Here is a 24,349-nt window from a genome sequence, read left to right on the forward strand (position 1 = left end):
TTCCAAACACAGTTTCACTCTGTCCCAGAACAGAGGTAGGGACCATGGTGCATCTGGACCTGGACTCTGCCCCCCAGGCCTGGTCTCGTTAGAGAGAAGTTTCTTGCCCTAATGGTTATCATCCATCTCTTGCCCTGGAAGGGCTACAGGCACTTTCAACCTGATGCTCATCCCTCCATCCCCAGCAGACACATCTCTGAATAGGGTGTAGTGGGAGATGCAGAGGTTACTCTAGCAGGCCAGCCTCTGTGTGCACTCTGTAAAGCTGAATTCAAGCCATTTTCTGCAGCTGGACTGAGGTCAAAATGCAGCCTTGTTCATGGGAATAAAAAGCACGAAGAGAGGAAGAAAAAGCCTCCCCAGCAGGAGAGTGCCTCCAGGCACCCTCCACCCAAGCACTGGCCCACAGGAGGTGGGAGCAACTGGGAATACTTTTGTTGGTGTCCTGGTTTCAGCTGGGACAGAGTTAACTCTCTTCTTAGTAGCTGGTACAGTGCTGGGTTTTGGATTTAGTGTGAGAATAATGTTGATAACACTCTGATATTTTAGTTGTTGTTAAGTAGCGCTTATCTTAAGCCAAGGACTTTTCAGTTTCCCATGCTCTGCCAGCAAGCAGGTGTGCAAGAAGCTGGGAGGGAGCAGAGCCGGGGCAGCTGACCTGAACTAGCCAAAGGGCTATTCCATACCATGGAGCGTCATGCCCAGTATATAAACAGGGGGGGGTTGGCCAGGAGGCGTGGATCGTGGCTCGGGAACTAACTGGACATTGGTCAGCGGGTGGTGAGCAATTGCATTGTGCATCACTGGTTTGGTTTTTTTCTTTTCCCCCCCTTCCTTTTTTTGTTGCATTCCTTTTCATTACTATTATTATTATATTTCATTATTACTATTGTTAGTATTATATTTTACTTTAGTTAAACTGTTCTTATCTCAACCCATGAGTTTTACTTTTTTTTTTTTTTCCCCTTTCCTCCTCCTCACCCCACTGGGAGTGGGGAGAGGGAAACGGCTGTGGGGTGCTTAGTTGCTGACTGGGGTTAAACCACGACAGTTGGCATCCACTTTCCAGCAAACGAAAAGGAGCTGATGCTCAGCTCTGGAAACCCAGATGGATGGAAATGGCTATCGCTTCATGCTTGCCTTGTTTGCCCTTAACCAGGGCAGGGTGGAGGGGGAGAAAAGAAAGCAATTTTTGTCCCCTCTTTTTGTGCAGCAGCAACCAGCATGTAACGCATCTGCACCCTTCAGTGCAGGCTGACTTGTTTCCCAGGCACAAGGAGCAGCAGAGGCTCTTTTCTTTTGTAGCACACAATACATTGCTGCATTGCCCAAGCTCATTCCCCAGACACGGCTCATCTCTGTACAGGGAATTTGCCAGCTCTGCTCCATCCACCCCTTCCAAGTGTGCTCATGCTGGGGGATCCAGCCAGCCCGCGGGGCTCTTCAGGGGGAGGCGGAGGGTGAGGGTCCAGGCAGGACAGGGAAGAGAGAAGGGATGGAAGGAGTTTATCTCAGAGCATCCTACTTTTTTTAACGTTTGGGGGGGTTTTTTATGCTCCTGATCAAGGGGTAGAAGTAGCCCTGAGAAAAAAGGCTTGGCCATGAAAACAGCAGCTTTTCTGGGGTCCCCTCCAAAGGCTCAGTTACACATAGTTATGAAGGGGTGCTTGTATCCAGGTACTATTCACACACGGCTGCCAGTCAACCCTGGACAAGCTGGTGTTTTGCTGCCCAAGAGGTTTTTCCTGGCATTTTTTTCCCTATGCCTCAGCTGCTGACACCTGCTGGTTTTGCATGAATGAAGCTGAGAAGTCAGACTTCAGACACACATTAAGTCGTTTGAGTCCTTCTGGATCCCATAAATACTTTCAGAAGCCTGCTGCACCCCAACCTCCACCTCACCTGGAAGGAATCCCTCCTGGAGCTGTGGGACCAGCCTCGATTTGTGGAGGAAAACCAGTAAAGTGCACTAGAAACCTTCCTGACCCCAGGAGAAGTGCTTTCTGCTTTGTCTGCAAGACTGGCCAGCATTCAGCCCCTCCCTGCTTTTCCCCTATAGCGGGGCCCAGCCAGGATAAGACCTGGCTCAAAGCACATGAAAATAGACCTGGACAGATAAGCAGCTCTCCTGGGAAGAAGGAGCTCTGAACTAAACAGACTCTCCCATCTCTGGGCTGCCTGCAGCCACGTGTGGATGTGGGTCTCATCTCCACTTGCGAGCCCGTGGCTGCAGATGCACCTGGGTGTTACTTAACCTGGGTTTTTTTGCTGTTTACCCCACACTTCACATCATGTGCACGACATCAGCCCAGCCCTGAGCTGCGTGTGTCCTCCGTGGCTGCGCATGGTGGGGACACATACTGAGCCGAGGGCTGCTGCCGGGAGTGCAGCCAGCCCTGGGGCTCTGGCTCTCCCCACTTACCTGTTTGAGATTGTACAAGCCATGCTTGTCGCAGTTGGGGATGTGGAGGGAGTAGAGGTGCTCCAGGGGACCTCGCTCATCCGGCAGCCGCATAGTGGAGATGCGTTCCAGGACCTGATCCAGCTCCTGCTGACAAGGGGTCTGAAAAGAGCCCAGAAAGCCGAAAACAAAACCAAAAAAATCAGGGCAATAGGACCATTCAATGTCAACACTTCGGGCAATGGAAACACCAGTAGGGATGAACACCTGTGTGCTCCTCCTCGTGACACAGGTTTGCCACTGGGTCCCACTGCAGACTTTACCTGCAGGCACCCAAAATCAGTGTGCTGCACATCCACACGTGCTGATGTGTGGAGATCCACATAGGGAGACACGCACATCTCTCCCATGTGCCATGTGCCTCACGTGGCCAAGAGCCAACATGACACCAGGTCACAGGCCCTGGAGACACAGAGGAGGAGAAGCCTCAGAGATGCTCCCATGGGTCCCACTGGTGGTGACAAGTGATGTGAAGCAGGACTAATCCTGACAGACCACAAGGGTTTCCATGAGCATTGCCCAGATCCCACACCTGTGATGCAGTTTTGGCCCAGAAGTGCAACTCAAAGCATGTGAGACCCCATGGGAGTGGAGGGGAAGCGCCAGGAACGAGAGCACCCAAAGCCAGCCTCTGGAGGCATCCCTCTTGCTCCACAGCAGCCCCAAGCCAGGGCTCCCAGCCAAGGCAGTCTGGTTGAATTACATCTGATGTGAGCCGGAGTGAGCCCACACCTCTCTGCTTTTGCAGTTGCTGTTGTTTTGTTGGTTTTTTTTTTTTTCCCCAAAGGAGCAGCAGCAGTGTGGGAGCTCTCTAAGTTGACAGTGCCTGCACCTTATTTTGAACCTCTGCTTTGCCTATTCCTTGGAGGGGATGAGGGCTCTCTTTTAAAGCCCCTTTCTGTCCCTGCACTCCCCAGATATAAATACCCTGTATGTTTATAGAGATATGTATTACAGACCTTTTGGGGTGGCTTTCCATCCCCATCCCATCTAGTTGCCTTGACCAAGCTGCCCACTAGAGGGAAACCACGGCCAAGGACTGGAGGGCAGAGAGACAGGGACAGGGAAGAAGGGGACGGGTAGGACTCCAGGCACTCTCCCTGCTATGTGACAGCCCCACAGCCCATCCTCGGGGGCTCTGCCCCCAACGTGGACTGGGGCTGCCCTACAGCAGGCAGACAGCCCCCGCTCCCCCAGATCCCCTTGGGCCATCCCTGGCACTTGCTTAAGGAAAAAGGGTGTGAGAAAGCTGGTCTGTGGGCAAAGGGCACGCTCGCACCCCTGTGGAGGTAGGTGTCGAGCCAGTGGGACCCCCCTTCCCCAGCTCTGCTGTCAGGAGGTGAAGCTGCAATGAAAACAACACCTCCTCGCCAGCACATCAAAGTTCATCAGATGGTGTGTTCGGCCCCAGCTTCAGGCCAAAACAAACGTTTGCTTTTCCTTTTTTTCTCTCTCCCTCCTTTTTTCTTTTTTTTTTTCCTTAAGACAGTTTTTTGCAAATGTCACTAAGGCTTTTGCATTCAGCATTTCCCTGGCAAGCCTGCAGCTGCCTCTGTTAGCTCCCCACACCCCCCCACCCTCTCACCCTGCCCGTCGACAGCCTCGACTTCTTCGAGTCCTCATGGTTGTGATGGGGCTTGCCAACTTTGCCCATCTGCCGCTGCTGCTCGTTCACCTTCTCCCTCATAACCGCCAGCTCCTTCATGCCCGTCTTCATGGGCTTCCTCCCACCGGCTCCGCTCAGCATCCCTGTGGTACCATCCACGTGGTTCTCGGCAAGGATGCTCTCAGACCGGTCATCGCCATTATCTGCAGGAGACAGAGCAGACAAGGAAAGGGTCAAGCTCAGCCAGGCGCTCTCTCACGTGTTCATCCCATCCTGGATTGCTGTCAAGCATGGCCGGTTACCAAGCCATAAAATCTTTGCATGCACAAATTTTAAATTGCATTAGCCCTTTCATCTGGAAGGTGAGAATAGATCCTTTCATTCTGGAGTTATTACCACACTAAAAGACAGTTTAGAGAGCAAGGGAAATCGCTGCTAGAGAAGTTCTTTCTCGTTTTTCTTTGACCTTCTAAATTACTTCCCGAAGAATGTAATTTTCCCATCAGAAGTCCAGTTGGGTTAGGGATGCCAAGTGTACTTCGGCTCCAAAACTTAAAACCACAGTGATTAGTAACAATACTTTGAGTCCATCTATCATCCCCCAGAGTATCTCCAGGAATACTTACTCAATATTAATGTGCTAAAATAAATTCTCAGGCCTGCTTTCAAAAATACCTTGCCTCTGTTTTATGGCCACCCTAATTTCCCTCGGAGATCCTGCCATTACAGTGATCGTCCTTGCCATATTGTCTTTCACATCGTTTGTCATACAGTGCATTACTCATTTAGCTTCTACCTACTTCTACATTTGGCCACTTCTGCTGACCGTGGAACAGCCCCACGTGTCCTGGGCCCAACTCTGCCACTGCTACAAGCTGCAAGACCCCCAGCTAATTCAGCAATTTCAAAATCAGTTAGCAGAAATCTAGGGATAAACACTGGACTTTTTCCACCTCCTCCACTCTGCTTTCTGCATTTTCCCAGTTCACTGGGTGCTGTTTCTGAGAGCAATCCTTGCCAAAGTAGGACACAATGGTCACGATGCTGCAGACACCAGTCCCTTTGGACTTTGCAGTGGCAATGAGGACAGATCTCAATTCCTCCTGCTTGCTCCGGAAGCCCAGAAGGTGACAGCTGACCCCTGGTTGGTGCCAGGTCTGATCCGGCTGAGCAAGCATGTCTAACACTGTAGCTGGATCTAGCATTGAAGCTGGCCCTGCTTTAAGCAGGGGCTTGGACCAAGACCTCCAGAGATCCTTTCCAGCCCAAATTATGATTCAACCCATGCACGCATATCACCTCTCACCGCAATAACCCAGGCTAAGTAAGTCTCTGTATGTATCTCTGTATATAGGAGCTCTTCAGCAGCTCCACAGGTCCCACACCAGTGACAGATCAGGCCATTCTGGTCCTACAGTGATGACAAACATGAAGTGTCTTTTAGCATATGCCAAGGAGGAACCATAGCACCCAGCCTCCCAACATCAGCATTCTCTCCAGCACCTCCGATTTCAGCTTTCCAGCACTCCGGAACTCAGGCACTTCTATAGAAGTAAAGAAATCACATCAAACTGTGCATGACAGAGGGCAAGCAATGCTTTAGCTCGTGTAACAATGCATAATTTATTGATCTCTACTGCTTCTTGGAAGACCAACCACACAGAGCATTTACAGATTTTAACATTTCCTTTTTTCAGAAGCTGCATTGTGATGTTTTGTCAGGGCATAGCTCTCCTGCCATGACAGAGTGAAAAATCATAATAGCAAGTGTTTTATTTCTGCCACAGCTTTCCAAGCTCTTTTCAGGTGTTACAACCCCAGGCTCACACAGAAGAAACTGCAAGAGTTTTATCTGAATTTACTCAGCAAATGTGCAGCTGCCTGCAGACTGATGGCAAGAGAACAGCCCAAGTGGGCTGGATCGAAGAGCCACCCCAGCCCAGCATGCCATTCAAAAGAGACCATCAGCAGCTGCTTGGTGACACATGTCAGAAGGACCATTCCCAATGTGTGCTGCAGACCAGCAGTAAAAGTCCTTTCATGGCTGGAGACTGCATCTGACCCACAGGATTTAAAAGCCACCAACAGACCCATCCCTCAATGGATTTGTCCAATATCCTTTTGAACTTCCTCACCATTTTGGCCTCAGATCTCCCAATACTGGGATCGTCCCACTTCCCAGAAATACTAAATGCATTCAGTCTGCCAGTTTTTAGCTGCTTAGGTAGCAACTGAAAAGCTAACATGGGGCAAAACCAATCTGGCAAAGTCCATGACTTTCCTCGATACTGGTTCCAGATGAGAACTGGGACCAGGTTTGATAGCCAGATGAGCGAGCCCAAAGTCTGGGCTGCTGCCTGGAGATTGCCATCTGGCCATCATCCTAGGAGCCAGACAAGAAATATTTTGAGCAGGAATCTTCTGTTTATACACCAGTCTCCCCGTTAATTAGAAACACATAGTGAGAAGAGAGAAGGCCATGAGGCCGCCCTTCAGACGGGATCAAATGAAAAAGCACTGTGCAAGAGATGGGCAAGACCGACCAGACTCTGATCCTCAACGAGCTGCTTAGGAGGGTTTTAGCCTTCCAACGTCTTTTGTGCTCCTCTCCTTGGTGTCCCACGAAGCTGTCAACAGCAGAAGAACAAGTGCAGCAGCAGGGCAGCATCTCAGACGCGTTGCAGTCCCCTGCTTCAATTCAGAAAACCGATGGTACAAACTGACAGAAAAGCAGCAAACTGGAAGCAGTGCCTTCCCCCATCGATTCTCGCTCCTTCCTGCCTCCAACTAAAATATATAGACATCTGCCCAAATAAGCACTGTGCTAGTAAATGAAGGCGAGCTGGTAAGCCTCGTCATCTGATTCATTCACAAAACCTGCTTCTGATAATATTTTCGCTCATTTTTCTCACTTTCCAATGCTAACAAATATCAGCCCAAAGAAAACCACTGATGGGAGCAGAGTGTGCAAGCCCATGTGCACGAACACACCCAGGGACAGGAGAGATTGGTCTTGGCTCCCTGGGCACCATCACAAAAGCAAGCCTGGAGCAGAGGCCAGGAAGGTCTAGCTGCTATCGACTGCAAGCTCTCCTCTCCAAGGCCAAGCCAGCCACAGCGAGCCATACCTTCGCCCTGCTGCCAAGCTGGACTGACTCATCTGGGGCTGACGCCAGAGCCCCATCACAGCTCTTCCCTCTCCCAAATCCGTTGCTGTTCTTAGGAGGAACTCTCCTGACCTAGGGCTTGCAGGGATGGCTCAATCACTGGAGAAGGGAGATGGGACAGAAGAGGTAGGCCCCATGTGCAAAGCACCGGCACTTCCTTCACGGACAAGATGCAGGCACGGGAGGAGGCTGGGCATCAGGTGTGATAGACCACATTTCAAAGAGCAAATGGGCCAGGTAGCAACGACAAGAGTGAAGACATCAAGACTCAAGGTCAGGAGAACACAGAGCATGCCGTGAGCCAAACAACAGCTTTTACAGCCAGATAATGCTTTTTAACACTGCCCAAAAGAAGTGAGTTGTGCACGCTTGCTTATGACTACCCATGAACCAATTAAGCCACCACCAACCCTACTGGTATGGGATGGGCAGGTATGCAATTGCCTCAGATATACAACCCTAATCTGTTTGTCATCCTGGCAAACGCCCTTTCGCTGACCAATTTCAATTCACACTAAATATATCTGTGAACGGAGTGGTGCCAAACTCCAAAACAATTATGTTTTATAGTTCTTCCATTTTCCTATGGCATGTGGAAAACATCTCCTGTGCTATTTTGGATCAAAAGGTAGAGAGCTTTGTGCAGGGCGGGACAAGTGTGGCAGGAATCAAAGCAGATAGCTGAAGTTCTCCTGAACACTGATGTGGAGCCCATGAAACACCTCTCTCCATGCCAAGAAAATGATTTCTTTATGGCCTTTTTCAAGGAAAATTCCCATTGGCTTCAATGGGGCGAGGACTTGGCTGAGGTGAAAGTGTGTTCAAATGGCCATCAGCTAACATCTGTAGGGAGCTGCACAGTCTCGCCAACATTTTCAAAAGCGGCTACCAATTTCCAGCGCTGAAATTTTTGGGAATCTGGTTTGAGACCTCTAGGCACCTCCATCGAGATAGCTGAGAAACAGAGGGGCTTAAAAACAACCTGCCACTTCCAGAGCTACAAGAAGAAAAAAGCACCACACAAAAAAAGGCAGCTGCCTGAAGTTAAAAATACATCTTTATCCCTCTGAAGAGCCCCGAAGCGTATCTGGGCTGAGGGATGGGATCGAGCCAGTAGCACTCACTTAGCATGAGAGGGCCAGCCTATATTGCAGGGAGCATGCACCATGCCAAGGACCGCAGCCATCCTCTCCAACGCTGCTCTCTCCGCACTTGCTTTCCTTCGAGGACAGCTTGCCCAGAGGGCTTCACATGCATTTGCTTATCTGCCCGGGGTGTTTGTGTAGCGTTTAAGTGCCGATTAAGGTCCCAGACCCACAGAAAGTTTCACCCAAGTGGCCTTCAACACCCTGCCTGGAGGCCCACTAGCCTCGGGGTTCCGGCTGTGTCCTGGGCTAGACGCGACTTACATCTCCCTCCCACAGCAATCGCAGCCTCCGTTGACCAGCACTTTCCCTCTGAAGACATCAAAGCGCTCTGCAGTTCATTAATTACCCTGGAGAGAGAGGTGTTCATCCTGGGTTGCACACAGTAAAAAACAAAGGCACAGAAAAATTTGAGAGCGTTGCCCAAAGCCACGCAGGGAATCGATGAGCGAACCCAGGAGCCTGCGCTCCTGCCCTGGCACTGCACCGTGCACAGGAGCGAGCGCACTTGGGGCTGTGAGAACGCAGCATCCAGAGAGTGATTTTTTCACGCTGAGCAGTGTTGTCTGTCTCACCTAGCTCTCCCCCCACCCCCAACACTTTTAGCTTCTTGTGGCCGCAAATTCTACCATTTCAGGATAATTTAAGTGCCTGTTCTGGGTTTTGCTCACCACTTTTTATTTTAAGGAGCAGAGGTGCCTGTCCCGGGCTGCCAGGAACCCAGCACTTGTCCTTCGTAGCCTGAGAGCAGACAGGGCCTTTAAACCTGACCTTTAACATGCACAACAGCCTTAGCCAGAGAATTACTTGCAGGAAGGTGGGGAAGGAGCAGACAAACCCCGACCGCAGCCCCGGTGACCTCTGCCTCATCAGTCTGCAAAGTATTTCTAGGAGAGCCCTGGGCAAAGGTTCCTGTGCAACAGCTCTAGTGTGGGTGGTGTTGACCTGGAGCTCGGATACCTCAGAAAACGTTTGCCAGCAGGGATTATACTGGCGTTGCAATTTCCTCGCAGCAGGAGCTGCCAAGAACAAAGTCCCCCCCAGGCCCTCTGGCCCATCCTACCCCAAAAAGGACCCAGGGTTTGCTGATTACTGCTGCCAAACTGCAAAGCACTGAGCCACAGCACAGCATCTGTCAGCGCTCAGCTGGCAGCAGAGGGGAAACACAGGGACACTGGTACATGGTCTGGCCCCAGGTGTAATCAAGCCGGGCTGGATGCAGCTCTCCAGAGGCAGACAGAACCAAAGCAGCTGCTCAAGTTTCACTCTTCACTTTGCACAAAAAAAAAAAAAAAACCAAAACATGACTGGGAAACATCACAGAGGGAGCACGAGCAATGGGCTGTGTAGGAAAGGGGGCGGTGGGAGAAAGGATGCAGAAGGGATGTAGAGCAGAGAAGAAGCCCCCCTGCCCCAGGAAAACATCTCTCAGAGGCCAACTGTGGATGCTCAGGGGAGGAGCAGAAGAAAGGACACAATTACAGAGCAATCCCTCCCCAGCTCTCCTCCTGGCAATCAGCAGTTCAGGAGCCAAATATTGCATATAGACTAGGTTTAATAGCCATTAACAGGCCTAAATGGGGAGGAGTCATGCACGATCCCTTTCTGGATTCAACTACACGGACACGCCCCCCCCCCATACCTCCTTCTGGTCCCCTCTCCCCAGCCAGCAGCCTGTTCTGCTTAGCCTCATCCGGTTCTGCACAGGCGACACGTAGATGTTTAAGCACTTCATTTGGTTGCAGAGGACACACAGCTGGCATTCCTGGGCAGCCCATGGGTGTCCATGCCACCCAGTTTTGGGAGGGCTGGCAGGAAGGCTGGTCTCCCAAATCTCTCAGAACCATGGGCTCCCACGAGACACAGAGGTGGAGATCAGCTCAGAGCTTCTCTCCATCTGCCAAGGAGCTCCCCAGGGCGGGTTCCCGGGATCCTCTGCCTGCCTGCACTCCCCAGGGTTATTTCATCACACCAGCTTGCTCAGTAACAGCGAGGCAATTGCACACCACAGCCAGAAAATTCCTGCATCAGTCTCCAAGAGCTTGTTTTACCTCTGTGATAAGCTGTCCCCAAAGCACTCTGAGATCCCCTGAGGCCGAGAGCCCTGGGGCTCTGCAAATACTCTTTATTTTTACCGTGAGATCTTTTCAGCCCATCTCTACCAGCAGGGAGGGCAGGACTGGGGAGGGAACGGCATGTTCTGGCCAGGGGTTGCTTAGCAAGCTCCTCTCCCTGCCCTGAGCAGCTGGCACTGAGGGGTGATCCATAGGGCACTCAGTGCCTTCCTTTGGTTCAGGCGTCCTGCAGGCAATGCTTTATGCTCCTGCAAAGTGCTGGGGACATGGACTCAGGCTTCGCTCTCTTTTCTCTGCCCATTCCTGGTGGCTAGAGAGAGAAACTTTCCCTCCTCCATCCACCTAGGTCCAGAGCCAGAGAAAAACCTCTTACCCACTGCACAGTGCCCTACAGCGCACCTGTGCCCCATCGCACACAAACTCCTCTGGCACTCTGGAGCAAGCACAGAAGTGATACCGAAATGGAGCTGACGTCAGACGAGGGAAGAAGAGGGACTGAGCTGTCCCTTCCCCTGGGCTTTACTTCAAACAGTCTTTTTTTTTTTAATCATGTTTGTAGACTGGTTTCCCAAGGATACAGGACTTGTGCAATAACACAGCCTGCCTCTATGTGTTTCTGCATGTACATGTGTTTGCATGACTGCCTGTCTCCCCATTAGTTCTCCTCCACCTCCCAATATATCTACAAACACGTCAGCAAATGTCAACTACCTCTCAAACAGGAACACAATTCTCAAAAATAGTAAGTTTCCACCATTTCATGGAAATGTGCAGCCAGGCTGAAGAGAGATAAAATAGCAGGGTTTGTTTTGTTAGCTTTCTTTCGAAATGATTTGACTGATGGGCCGTGTAGCACATCACCAGCCCACTCTGTGTGGACCCCGTGGAACACAAACCACCGCTGGGGAAGGTCTGCTCCAGCCCTCCTCCTGCCAACAGCGAGCCTGCAAGTGTTGTTTGCAACATCCTGTTCCCTCCCGTGCCAGCCATTCACTGCGTGCCAAGAACGATAAGCGAAAACGCTGTTCAGGTCCCTCAAAAATGCAGGGGAACACTTCAAGTCCCCTCACTTACCCAACTTCCACTTGCAATCCTGCTTTTCTTTCACCCACTTCTTCCCCCGAGCGTGGGGCTGCTGAGCATCCCAACGCACACCTACAGCAGAGACTCGCCAGACTCACCTAAAAACTGAGGCTGAGGAGCCAGAGGGTCTCATCTTGTGGTTGATGACAGTGGTTTTGCGCATGTGCTTAACTTCAACATGTGTGAAGGCAGCTTGCTCAGGGGAAAGACCTTAACGTGTTTGGAAGGTTTTGCTGAGTGAGGCTTGCCAAGTTCCCTGCCGCCATAAAAGCATTCCCCCTTGTTAGTGAACCGTATCTCAGCCCTTTCAACACACTTCTCCGATTAGCCCTCCGCAAAGCTGCAACCTTCCCAGCAGAACCAAAAGAATTAACTTGAAAACACTTCCAAGCTTAAATTAATTGCACTGCAGCTTCCCGATTTGACCTTGACCCCGTCTGTAAAATCCCCAGAGTAGCTGCTACTTAGTCATTAGGGGCTTCTGCCTGAACGAAACAAGCCATTAACCTTACCAGGCCAAGTCTGTGCTCTCCTTCCCCCGTCACTCGCATGCATCCGTGTGGTCTTCAGTGCCCCGGCCACCCCAAAAAGCCTGCACTGACTTCTAGTATAAGCTCGGCTCCTAAATCTTCAGTTCCTATGAATTTCCAGAATGAAACCAGACCACAAAACCACCTCATTCATTTCCTACAGGTTTTACTGCTGTGTTTGAATTACCTTTATTTCCCCAGTTTGTTTTAGGAAACACAGGCTCATCTCTGACCCCGAGTCCAAGCTCATCAGGGCTTTTGCATCCCACAGTCCAGACTATGCAAGCACAGAAGAGCTTTCCTTACCGCAGCCTCTATGAGGGTGCCTGCATGTTAATTATTATCTAGATGATCTCTGTTTGGCACTGGTATGCTGCACCTCTCTTTCCTGCAGGAGAGCCAGAGGCTGGCAGAGCTACAGGAGCTGTGAATCTTAACAAGGCTGATTCCCAGGTATGACATTGTGCAGCCCGCCTGAAAGGGCTGATGAAGGACTGATGATCTGATGGACACACAATCACAACCAAGAAACTCTTCTCCAAATTCACACTAAACATTTCTGCCTCCCTCACACATTTTTGGAAAAAGTATAATATACAGGACCTGTTCAGACTCTTCTCCTATTTTAAGATGATTACCTTTCTAGGTGCAGGCAGTGACAAGCAAACACCAAGTTAGCCCGAGACAGACTGTCAAAAATCAATTTGAATCTGCACCAAGGAAAGATGGGTTACTGGAGGAAGTGCTCACATCTGTCCAACAGGGTCTTCAAACCCACATAACATGTCTCTTGGATAGGGTGCTTTAGCCAAATACAAGACATCCTGCTCCAAGGAGAGGCGGTTGAGGGAAATTTTGTGGTCTTTACAATATGAGAAACTAGGGGAGATAGTCTAGGGCTTATTTCTGGCAATGCCCTCTGCCTGTTCTGGCTCCTCAAGGATGGCTTAGGTCACCTGAAAGATGTCCTCTGGCTCTGGAAGCCCAGCTGTGCCCTTTGGTGCCTGTTCACAACACCCATCAAGATCAACGGCTGGTGAGGAAGCAGCTCTGGACAGTGCATGACCAGAGGAGCCTACGGCAGTGTACTTCTGCATGCCTTCTGGGAAGGCTGCATGCAGAGCGGCCAAAAGTCTGACCTTCTGCCCTGCAGAAAGGTGGAAAAGCTTCAAAATCAGGAGGAAAAAAATACTACAAGTAAAGCGAAAAAAGACTTAAAACCCCCAAAAGGTCAGAGCAGTGCTCCACCCTGCCTGCGAGAGCAGTCTCTCACCTATCTCCCATATTGCTCCACTCCCTTCTCAGCCACATTGGCTTCTCCAGTTATTATGACTATTGCATGCAAATGGAATGAACTGCAGCCATTTGTAGTTTTTAAATAACATCTCACTTTTCCACAGTTGATTTTCCAGACAGTGGCTCAGTCCAGGGCTCCCCTCACCACCCACCCAAATCTCATTGTGCATTTCCTCAAAGTCTGCCTCTTTCAAAACACACTATTATTACAGTAATTCCTTCCTACCTTCTCCTCAAAAACCCTGCAAGAGCCCAACAGCAACTACCACCAGCATCACCTCGAGGTCTGCTGGACCTACTGTCCCCACGCAGCCCCCTAGCCAAGCTCCAGCCCTCGAAGCCAACCCTGAATCTGCTTTTTCCCCAGGAACCTGCATTCCCCAAGGACAAAGCACAAGTGCCTCCAAATAAAACCAGAGCACTGAACTGTAGGTGGAAAGAGGCAGTATCTGCTGTAATTTAGTGGCGAGTCTCTTCTGCCCACCAGCATCTCCCAGCTGCCTCCAGCATTCACAGACATGATCCTTCCCTCCTCATGGGGGCTATTACCGAGTTGCCATATCCCACATTTAAGCCCCGAGTTGAGCTGCTTGCAGATTGTGGTTTTTTTCTCATTTGGTGTTCAAGCTAAACAACACTGCAATTGTTCCAGGTTATGTCAAAACACTTTGTTCATCTGTTCTTGGGGCAATATTTCACTCAGTTTTGCAGTCACTTTGCTGGATTTCTTTAACCCTTGTTTTATCCTTCTCCCAGGTAGGGGCAGAGCTGAATTTGAACCCTCATGTTAGAGTACACCATGAGAAGGGACTGAACCTGGTCTTGCATTTGTATTCATTATGCACATTTACTATTTATCTTACTATGTGCATTTACTGAAATAATTACCGAAATGCCGCTCTCTAGGCATGAAGTCTTTATTGATACAACACTGCTATTGAAATAAACAGGAGTTTTGCCAAAATTAAGACTTGTGGATTTGTCCCACTGCTGAACGACACGCACGTAACACCATGAAGGGCTCAGACTCATGGATAGGCTACCAGAAGGCAGCAATTTACTGCAGATTGGCTGATCTGTAATAACTGTTTGTGGCATACAACAGCCATGCACATGCAAGTAATGCAAGTTACCTTTACGGTCCTTCAGTGACTTCCAACCTCCAGAGCCTACAGCATGGCCAGATCAATGTCACTTGGCCTTCAGAAGGGCAAGTTTCCTCCCACACAGGTGGGAGGGAAGCAGTGCAAGGCAGCCTGCTGCTTCGCTCTGCTGTCATTGCTTTGGTCTCTTGCCTTTATAGAAAAAGGGGCTGGATCTCTGTTTCCAAATGACTCTGTATTTTGGGCCACCCATGAAGTCGCCCAAGCTCCAACCTCAGGAGCATGCAGACTCCCCCTGAGCAAAAGGCAGGAAGAGAGAGTCATAAAACTGTGGTAGAGGAAGGAAGAAAAGAAAGGGGAACATCAGTCGGCTGCATTCCCAAGGAGGAGGGAGGCACTGCAAAGCTTAAAAAACAGACCACCACAAAACACAGTGATGGAGACAGATGTGATAAGCCAGCTGAACCACTGGAAGGGAAGCTCAGATGTGCAAATCAGCTTTCCGCTCAAACAGCTCCAGAAAACATTTCATGTACATCCAGCCAGCATGCTCAACACCAACCGCCCTGGTGTGTTTGCTGTGCACCTGATCTACACAGCACCCCTTTCCTGGTGGGAGGATCTGGCTACCACCTAAAGGCTTGGGAAGATACCCAGGCTTGTGGCAAAGAGCCTTTTAAAGCGGGGAGCTGCTGGTACATGGTGGTAGGGTGGTCCCCAAGTTAGAGCAAACCACTCATGCCTGTGTTAACAAGCAGTTAAAATACTTAGTTAAATAGTTAAAACACTGAGATTCTGCAAGAAAATGCCAGGGAATCCCCTGGCTTCAAGAAGGATTGGCATTTGCACGGAGTTCACCCCAAAACACTGGACAGCTTCAGCTGGCTTGTGGCATACTGATGTTTAAGTCCATCTCCAAACCAACCCTGCACATGGTCTAAGCCTGGCCCAGGTGAGCCTCCCCAGCCAAAACCCAGCCAGCTGTTCTGCAGCAAGTATCACTCATGCCATACGTTGCAGGTGGTGTACAGCACGTGAATAACAGGTTTTACCTGGCCTTTACCCATCTTCTTACAGCCGAAAGCATCTCAGCTTTCTGCTGCATTTTTGAACCCCCAAAATTTGCAAAACCAAATGTGGCAGTCATTTAAGGGCATGTAACTCCCCAGGCACAGGGTCTGGGGAAGGAGTACATCAAGGGGGCCACCGCAACCTCCCAGGAACACGAAGGTGGGAGGCTGTCATTAGATAAATTGCCCTGGAGTGCTATAATTAACCCACCCTCACTGCTCTCAGACAGACCACCGCAACTGAAAAGCACCGTAACCGCAGCCATCCCAGGGGCGAGGGGGCAGGAGCCGAGGGGACAGTGGGAAACATCAGCCCCGAGCACCCACATACCCTCTGAGGGCTTTCATCAGCCCCCAGAATGAAAGCGCTGCTGCGCCATTCCTTGTCAGGAAGCAACAGGCACACACCCCCACCCCCATCGCACTCGGTCCATAAAAATCCACTTCATTAGAGCCACTGTTGCCACATCTGTTAGTGCTTTAAAGCACGTACATCTGGCTTAATTGAGCACTTGACTTTATTGCTGCTTTATCTCCATTTTCTGAACAGGCCTTGGAGAGAGGGTTTTGTGCGTTTTGGGTTTGGTTTTTTTCCTTCTTCCTTTTTAAATTTTTTTCCAATGAAATCCCACCTGAAGCAGGAACAAAAGCCCCTGTGACAGTTGCTCACATGCTGGGGGCTGCTTTTAGGAAAGTCTCCCCTCTAGACAATGAACCTCATCCTAAATATTCTGGTTTATGTGCTCCAAAGCTGCAGAGCCTCGACACACCAATTCTCCCCTCCCACTCTCCCTCTGTCCCCCCTGGAAAAAAATCAGGGTTACTGGTGGAAGGTATCGCAGTACATGCCAGGGAGAAAAGAAAGAAAAGAAAAAGGATCTTGCTGCCCCTGCAGTCTCCAAAACTTTGCCAAGTTACAACAAACAGGAAAAGCAGAATCAAAACACAGCCCCCACGTCCCCCTCCATCCACCCAGCACAGGCTGCGCTAATGCCAGCTACCGCTCACAAACAATCACGCTGAGAGCCTCCTCTGGCACATCCTTCCAGGTGGCCTGAACAACAGAAAAGCCCAGCTCAGGAAGCCTGCATCCGATGCATGGGGCGCTTGAAATCCCTTCCAGGAAGCGCAAAGGTCCTTCATGCCCCCAGACAGAGTAGAGGTTACCTGCAAGCCCCTCTGCCAGCTCCTACGTGTTTCCCTGTGAAAGGAGAAGCCAGGCACACAGTAGCTGGGAACAGAGAGGAGTACTGGCTGCAAAGCTGGCTGTTTTCCCACAAAGCCACCCCAAGTGCTTCCCAGCCACTGGGAGAACAATAGGACTGGTCCCTCCTGCAGGAAGGAGTTGGGACACCATTGCCGGGCTGCAGCATCCTCCCAGGGACCCGTGCCCAGCATCTTTCCACAGCTTTCAGGCCGTGATCTGGCATGGGCAGGTACCAGCAGCGTCTCCAAAGCCTAGCTTCAAAACACTGCCCTAGATAGTATTTCTCTTGCTGCAGACTGAGGCTGCGACTGCTCAGCGGGCAGCCTAGCTTTCACCGAGCACCAAATGCACAGCAGATGCATTATGCCAGTTGATGCTAACACAGGATGCAACCCACATATTCAGCCTAGGAGCTTCATACCTGCTAAAAGCAGGACGATCTGCTGAAACCAGGACTACTGCAGCTTCAGGGTGAGTGGCTAGATGAAAAGTGATGCCTCATCACACCACCACACATCATGGCTGTGATGCAGCAATCCCCACAATCTGTTTCCGACACTCAGAAGCAAGCTCCTCAGTTACACCACTTGCTTTTCATGCCCGTCAGGTATGTTCCTCGCCCCCACCGGTCATCTCCCCAGATGTGCTGCCCTGACTGTCAGCTACTTGTTCTCCTGCCCCCACCCACAAGGGAGTCCTGTTCAGCCAGCATCACACCTTGTAAGCTCTGGCTTTCAACTCTTCCGACGCAAGCAGGCATCGATGTCCTGCCTGTCCCCCTTCCTATGAGAGTAAGATATTCAAAGCCCTGTCAGCTTTCCCAATGCTGTGTTCCAGTCTGATTTCATGCTGCACTGCTGAGTCCAACCATCTTTTATCCCCGCTGCCTGGTATCTTTTCTCAGATGTCTAAACACAAAAGCCACCCTTGAAGCAAGCAAAAAGCAAGACATACTAGCAGCAGCCGAATGAGCTCCCCTCATCCTTCCTGTCCCAGTCCAACAAGACTTCAAGCCCAGGAGAAGAAACATCTGAATAGTGAAGTGAAAGAGGGTCAAAATGTAATTAAGCTCTGCACTTCCTATCCCAAACTGTTAGTGGGTGTTGCTGTGGGTTTGAGAGCTACTCAGGCACTCTTGTATCACTGGAGAGGAAAACAGTCCCGTCTTTAACAAGACAGGCTCTTCTGGATTCCTTGGGAGGAAGGCAGTAAGCAAATTACAATTTCTAAACCTCTCCCTGTCCTCTTCCCTTCCTCCAGCAAGGCTCATATGCACAAAGCAGAGACATCTTTCCTATCAAAAGATCCCTCTTTAGGCTTTCTAACTGAACCCAGCTGGGCTCTACCCATGGGAAACCAACCCAAGTCATCCTCACAAGGACACCCCATCTTCCAAAGTTGGAGAAGGCAGAGAATTTAGATACTGCAGCACATAAAAAGCAAAACCTGCAACCAGAGCCTCTGACTGCGCATCCTCTGCTCAGGGCCTATGTGCCCCATGAGCTGAGTATGGCTTACACGTAACCCATGTTAACCCCCCTTCAACCAAGAGTCATGGAGAGGGGACAGCGGATGGCATCTGCAGCAACGCTTGCCAGTGAGAGGGGGAGCAGGCTGTGGTGGTTCCTTGTGCAGAGACCAAACCAGTCATGAGTCCAAAACACAAGCTGACCATGACACAGAGGCTCGTCCACACAGAGGCTGTGGAAGCAGAGCAGACCTGCCCAGCTGCACGCAGCTTGTTTGAGGCCCCAGCACATGACTCTTCTTCATGTCTCCCTGCCAAGGCACCAGTGTGCTCTTCCAGCACCAGGCTGCTATCTCCATGATCCACCAGCAGCTACAGCTGTGGTCAGCAGCAGATGTTAGGAGGAGTGTAAGGACTGATTTTTTCCTCTGCTTCTGGAAAAGAATGGCATAGGGACTTTCTGAGCCAGAGGCTGCACATGGATCTTCATGTTTCATAGTCAGCCATCCCTCTGTGAATTTCTGTACTTCCTTTTAGAAGCCATTTATATCAAGGACATTTCCAACTTCCTACAGCCATGACTTTCACGGTTTAATTCTGTGCCCTGCTCCCCCAGATGTGCTGCTTGATCTTTCCATGGGATGCCAAATGAAACTGAAAAATAGTGATCTTCTCATTCCTCCCCCTAGTCACAATTTCATAGTTCTCCATCTCAGCCCACAGGAACAACTCAGCAGAAAGACCTAAACACCAAAGTGCAGGTCTTTATACTCTGTTGAGACAGGTTTTGAAGACCCCTTAATCACGGGGTGACCTTCAGAAAGCAACATGCACCTGCTGTGTGCTACGCATGCCTCCATCACACCTCCAAAATCAACCGTAGCCCTCGCAAGGGGCTGGGAGCCAGGACACCTCTTCTTTAAAGAAAAAGAAAAATGTCCAGCCTTTTCACAAATACAGAAGGCCTTGGCACAAGCTGAGGGCACAGGAACAAAGCCAAAGCACATGGAAAACAGCAGCAGCAGCAGCAGTTCTTACTGCTGCCTGTCTAATTGGAGAGCTGGGACACCACCCCAGAGCGAGGGATTCATTGCAAGCTCCTGACAAGCTGCGCAGGGTGCCCTGACACGGGGAGAGACCCCTCCAGTGCCACCCCCATTGCTGCCCCATTGCAGCCCCAGCCCATCAGCACTCACTCTTGTCACATGCTGCTCTTCCTCAAAAGCCTGTGAAGCATGTTGGCTGAGCCCCAGTGAAAGCACCTTCTAATGGGATTTTTCAGGTTTCAAGGATATTGGTGTCTGGCACAGGCTGAAGTAATTAAAAGGACATCCAACAGATGATCTGGCATTGATTAACTGGCTATTTACCACTGAACATTACAAATCCCACTCTAAAACTCTGCACCAAAACACTTGCTTTTTCCTAATTGTTTTCTCCCTTGCCCCATCCCTGCCTTTCACAAAGCCCAGCTGTGGCCTCTCACACCACTCCCTCAGCCTCGCCATGCTTTGCCTTGCTAAATAAACCATGATGGTGTCAGCCAGGCTAAAGCTGGAAGGCTTGCTGAGGGTTAAAGTGAAAAGTGTGTTGCTCTTGGCAAACAGATAAACCCAGTTTTCACTGAACAGGCCTCAAGACGGACAGCCACATGCGCTTGCAATCATCATGTTTGCATTTGACTCTTCCTATTGAATACCAGGGTAAGAAAATTCTCGGGCTGATCTCATTTCTACCAGCTTCGCTAGGCTGGTCCCTACACAGCCACAGATCTGTTCATCATCCAGTTCTTCCAGACCAGAGACATCCCTAAAGCTGCAACAGCTGAGTTACACACTCATTTCACTACAACTGCCTCCTACATCACTTAGAAAGTGTGCCTGGAGGAGCAGCAAACAGGTAGCCCTGGAGGGAAGGGTTTGTAGTCAGCAATGAAGAGTTACTGGTGGCATTTAACACCTCACAGGAGCGGTAACACAAATTCTGCAGGGACAGAGCATTCAAAGACAGGATTTGTTACAGCAGCCGAGACAGCAGAATTGGCAGGCCCAGTTTCACTGGAAGCAGGCTGGGTCCTCCACCCCAGCAGAGGAGGACACCATGCAGCGGGCTGAGCGAGCCCTGCAAAGTTTGTCAGTGGGTCTCATCATGCAACAGCCCAACATGCAGAGAACGAAAGATTGGTGGGTCTGTGCTGTTTCCATACAGACCAGACTGCATAATGCACCGCATGGGCCACCTCTTCTAGACATGCCAAGCGAATTACCAGAGTGCTTCCACTCTCTCTGCATGAAATATCACCAGCAGGTATGTCCTTGCCCTCTCTTTGAAGGAGAAGTAGGAAGGTCTTCCATTCCCAGGGGGCTCCAAAGGCACAAAATGCACCCAGCACCTCCAGTATTTAGGTCCTCCCCAGCAAAGCTGTATCATCTCTGCTCCCAATGCCTCCACAGCAGCATGGGAGATGCATGGAAAGACTAGAGGTCAGTGGGGCAGGACTCTGCCTCTTTTGAGGTCTGCAGAATACTACGTACATTGATGGGGCAGCATAAATATTTATTATTAAGGGAGTGTAAGAGAAGAGGAGAATGGAAACGGCTAATCAATAATGAAAAGCAAAAGTGAATAAAACCTGTAGAGAAAATTCCCCACAAGCTTCTTACTCATTCCTAAAATACAACTGTAATGGAGCGCCACAGAAGAAAGGAGGATAAATTGGTCAGATAAGACATTGGAAGGGAAAAAGAGCAACCAGGGAAAGTTTGACTTCACCTGTAGTTAAGTACATGAAGACCAAAAAGGAATTAACAACTCTTGCAAATACTCAACTGTTACTGAGATGAAAACTATTTACTGGATGAGGCAAACATGGACAATCCAAATAATTAGCCACTGGCACAGTTTACAAAAGGGCTGTGATAGCATCTCCTGTTGTGAGTGATTTTAAAGTCAAAACTGAATGTTTTTTGTAGTGCTCTAGTCAAAACAGCAATTCACACAGCAAAAATCCGTGGTCTGAACTGGACCAGGAGTCAGGCTTGAGGATAGGACACCATCCTTCTTCCTTAAAGAAGAGCCTTAAAGCTGTGAAAAATGAACCTGGGAGCACCAGAGATGGATGCACCTAGGAGACCACCTGACATTGCACAGGCTGACGCCTAAACCGAGTACCTCTGCCAAAGAAAAGGGCAGTGCTCAGATCAGACCTGCTACTGTGGAGCTGGTGAGCATGGGACAGAGGTCTCCAGATGATGATTCCTTACAAAAGCGGACTTGATCAGTTGCCATGGCTGATGAGGTTAGCATAAATCCTTAAATCAGACAGGAAACAAGGCAGTGTCGATACAACGAAACAGCCCCGGAGACGGACAAAGGAACAAACTCCTAACAGAGCATCAGGTGGTGGAAAATGTGAGAAGTCAGAGAAGTCATCCAGACAAATTAACTGGAAAATGGCAGAAGGCTGATGAATATTTGGCGCCGAAACAGCCATCGGCCTCCCTGGGATGTTCCCAGAATGAAACTGTAGAATGAGCCATAAATAGTCTGAAGTGCATCTTGCTCCTTTGCCCCAAAGGCAGCACGGCCGTGCTGGGGGAGCTCTGAGGTGGGGTGAAGCAAATGCCTAAAATCCAACCCTCACTGAGTCACAGGAATAAATCACTCTACAGCAATCTACAAAGGACCACTGTAAGCTGAGGAAAAGCCTTCTGGAGACCTTAAAGGCATGTGACGCTTCTCAATTTCTCTCCTGCCAGCTTTTGTTTCATTTGCAATTAAAGTATCAGAGATGCCAGCTAGCCTTTTCCCTGTTTCTGTCGGGGCTGTTGGCCTCAGACAATGTACCCGATACCTCCTCTTGAGCAACCGATTCTCTATCAAGGGCTTCCTAACTTTACCACATTATCTAGTTATTGGCATTGTACAAGGCTTTGTTTTAAGGTCTTCCCCCATTTCCCCATTGCAAATACTCACTTTCTGAGCACTTGCCATTTCTCCATTCCACAAATCCCCTAAGGTCACAAAGTACAGATTTCCTCATTTCAGTTCCCCCAAAGCTGGACTAATTTGGCTTGGCTGCAGGGCAAACTCTACAGCCTAAAGAAAACACACACATAGGACACTTCTGTTACCCTGAAATGCTGAGCAATAATATCTCAGTAAATAAATACATGGAAACTCGCTTTAGGTCAGAGTATGTCATGCTGCTTGGTTTGCTACAATTAAGAATAAAATCTCTTTAAAAAAAGAAACAGGCAGACTGGGGTCCTGCACCTAGAAAACCGTATTAACAAAGACAGCAAAGACTCTCTACACCTCCATTCCCTTTGAAAATTCAGTACAGTAACTTGTTGTGAAACAGGAACACTGCTTTAGCCTAGATAGAATTCCATTTTGAACCAGACCTCAAATTCTGAGGGCACAATTTTATTTTGAATTTGGTGGATAAATACTGATCTTTAACAACCACTCTCCCATGACAAAACTTCCCTTTTGCCAAGCTGAAGGAACATTAGCATGGCAAAGTTGGCACTACGTTTCCCTGTGCACTGACAAAACTTGCTGGGCCAATGAACAGAACTAAAAAAAAATTTTAAAAATTCTTATTTAAGGAGAAAATGAAATCCTCCCTGGGATTAGTGCAAGGGCCTTCTGAGCCACTGGACATGGGACTTGCCATCAGCCATATCGCACCACCCTCCTCAGGAGGGGAAAAGCATCTGCCCTGCCCTCGAGGTTTCACCTGGAGAAGATGTCCTAGAAGGACAGTGCTCCAGCCAGCAGAAGATGCCATGTTTTCTAGATGGGATATTATTAGGGCTGAGTTATCATATGCTGTCCTCATGCTAGCACTCCTCTCTAGCTCACAGCGTTCTTTCCCCTCCCCGTCCTTGTTTCCCTCCTGTATCTCGAGGGAGCAGCCAAGTCCTCCCCTGCCAAGACCTCCCCGTGGCACATGCTCCCACTCCCCTGGAGCTTGTCCCTGCACCTGCGCCTGCCCACATCCATTTTTTCAAGCTCATGACTGCTGCCAAGGGCTTGCCAGCTGCTTTCAGAGGGGTTAACACTTCCCTCCCCCTGTGGGATGCTTCTCTCTGGACATAGGGTGAGCCTGGGTGGTTTCTGCAAAGCAGGACCTGAGTAGCAGTCCACCCTCACCCTGGGATTCATTAAAACATACAGGTCTTAGTTGTCCACTGTCAGATTTTGCTAGCAGAAGTCCCGTTCAAAGCCTCCAGCCTGGTCTTTCACTGCCCATCCCAGCGCTCTGTGCTATATTCAGTTTTATCCCATTCCTGACCCTGTCACCCCCTCCACATGACTTATCCTAAAGTGTTTTCCTGAGCTTTCTCTCTCCATGACAATGAACCTAACTCAGCACAATCACAAGTATTCAACACGTTCACACCTACAGTTTCCACCACGGCCATCATTGCAAACCCACAGCCAGGTACACCTCACTTCTTATCCCTGGGGTCCTCTGCAGCCAAATCCCACCATCCCCGCACAAGCCTCTGACACTTCCTCACCGCTTCTCAAACTGACTCCCCTTGTCCCTATTTTAAGGAATATTTTCTCACATGCATTTGTATCTGCTGCTCCATGGGAGATCACACAGACCAGATAACTGATTTTTCAGAAAAGTGCAGTGTATCAGACAAAAGTATCAGCTCAGCCTGGCATGATCCACCTTTGCTTCATCTGCTTGGCATTTACCGTCAAGTCCTTTATTACTCTGTCCCCCAGATCTGCCAGCATCATCCACAGCTAAGGTTGGATTAATGGGTCTGTATTTGCCTGAATTGCCCCCCCCACCTTTGGCGATCTGAAATACTGGGTCTCTGTCTCCTATTTACCACCACAACCTAAAAATCTTTATACATGACGGTGATTTTTTTTTTTTGTCCTGGTCCCTTCAGAAACTGGGGCCCGTGTTCCTGGCTTCTGCTCTCTCACCGATTTCAATCAATTTAATTCTTTGACTTTTGGTTTTTCCCCTCACTTTTCAAGGTTTCCATGTCCTCATCCCCTCCAACTGTACTGAACACTGAAGCAAAGTTCGGTTAATACTGGAGCCATACCTAGATCATCTTTAATCTCCAGTTGGTCCTCACTGCACAGCGGCTTCAAGTCTCT

The 24,349-nt window shown here is 49.7% G+C and overlaps 1 protein-coding gene across 4 annotated transcripts in view; it reads right to left on the bottom strand.

Moving 5' to 3' along the window:
- The window catches only part of IGFBP2 (insulin like growth factor binding protein 2), a 63,487-nt gene that overhangs the window by 801 nt on the left and 38,337 nt on the right, over window positions 1–24,349 (bottom strand). For 3 of the 4 annotated variants that reach the window (XM_050899654.1, XM_050899656.1, XM_050899657.1), the window contains exons 2-3: window positions 4,047–4,270; window positions 2,423–2,563 (exon numbers count right to left, since the gene is read on the bottom strand). In XM_050899654.1, the coding sequence (XP_050755611.1) occupies window positions 2,423–2,563; window positions 4,047–4,270 (365 nt within the window). Of the gene's footprint in view, window positions 1–2,422; window positions 2,564–4,046; window positions 4,271–8,643; window positions 8,730–24,349 lie in introns of all 4 variants that reach the window. The other variant, XM_050899655.1, reaches the window with a different exon arrangement.

The sequence above is a fragment of the Gymnogyps californianus genome, chromosome 7 (genome assembly GCF_018139145.2).
Source record: "Gymnogyps californianus isolate 813 chromosome 7, ASM1813914v2, whole genome shotgun sequence".
NCBI classification, from domain to species: domain Eukaryota; kingdom Metazoa; phylum Chordata; class Aves; order Accipitriformes; family Cathartidae; genus Gymnogyps; species Gymnogyps californianus.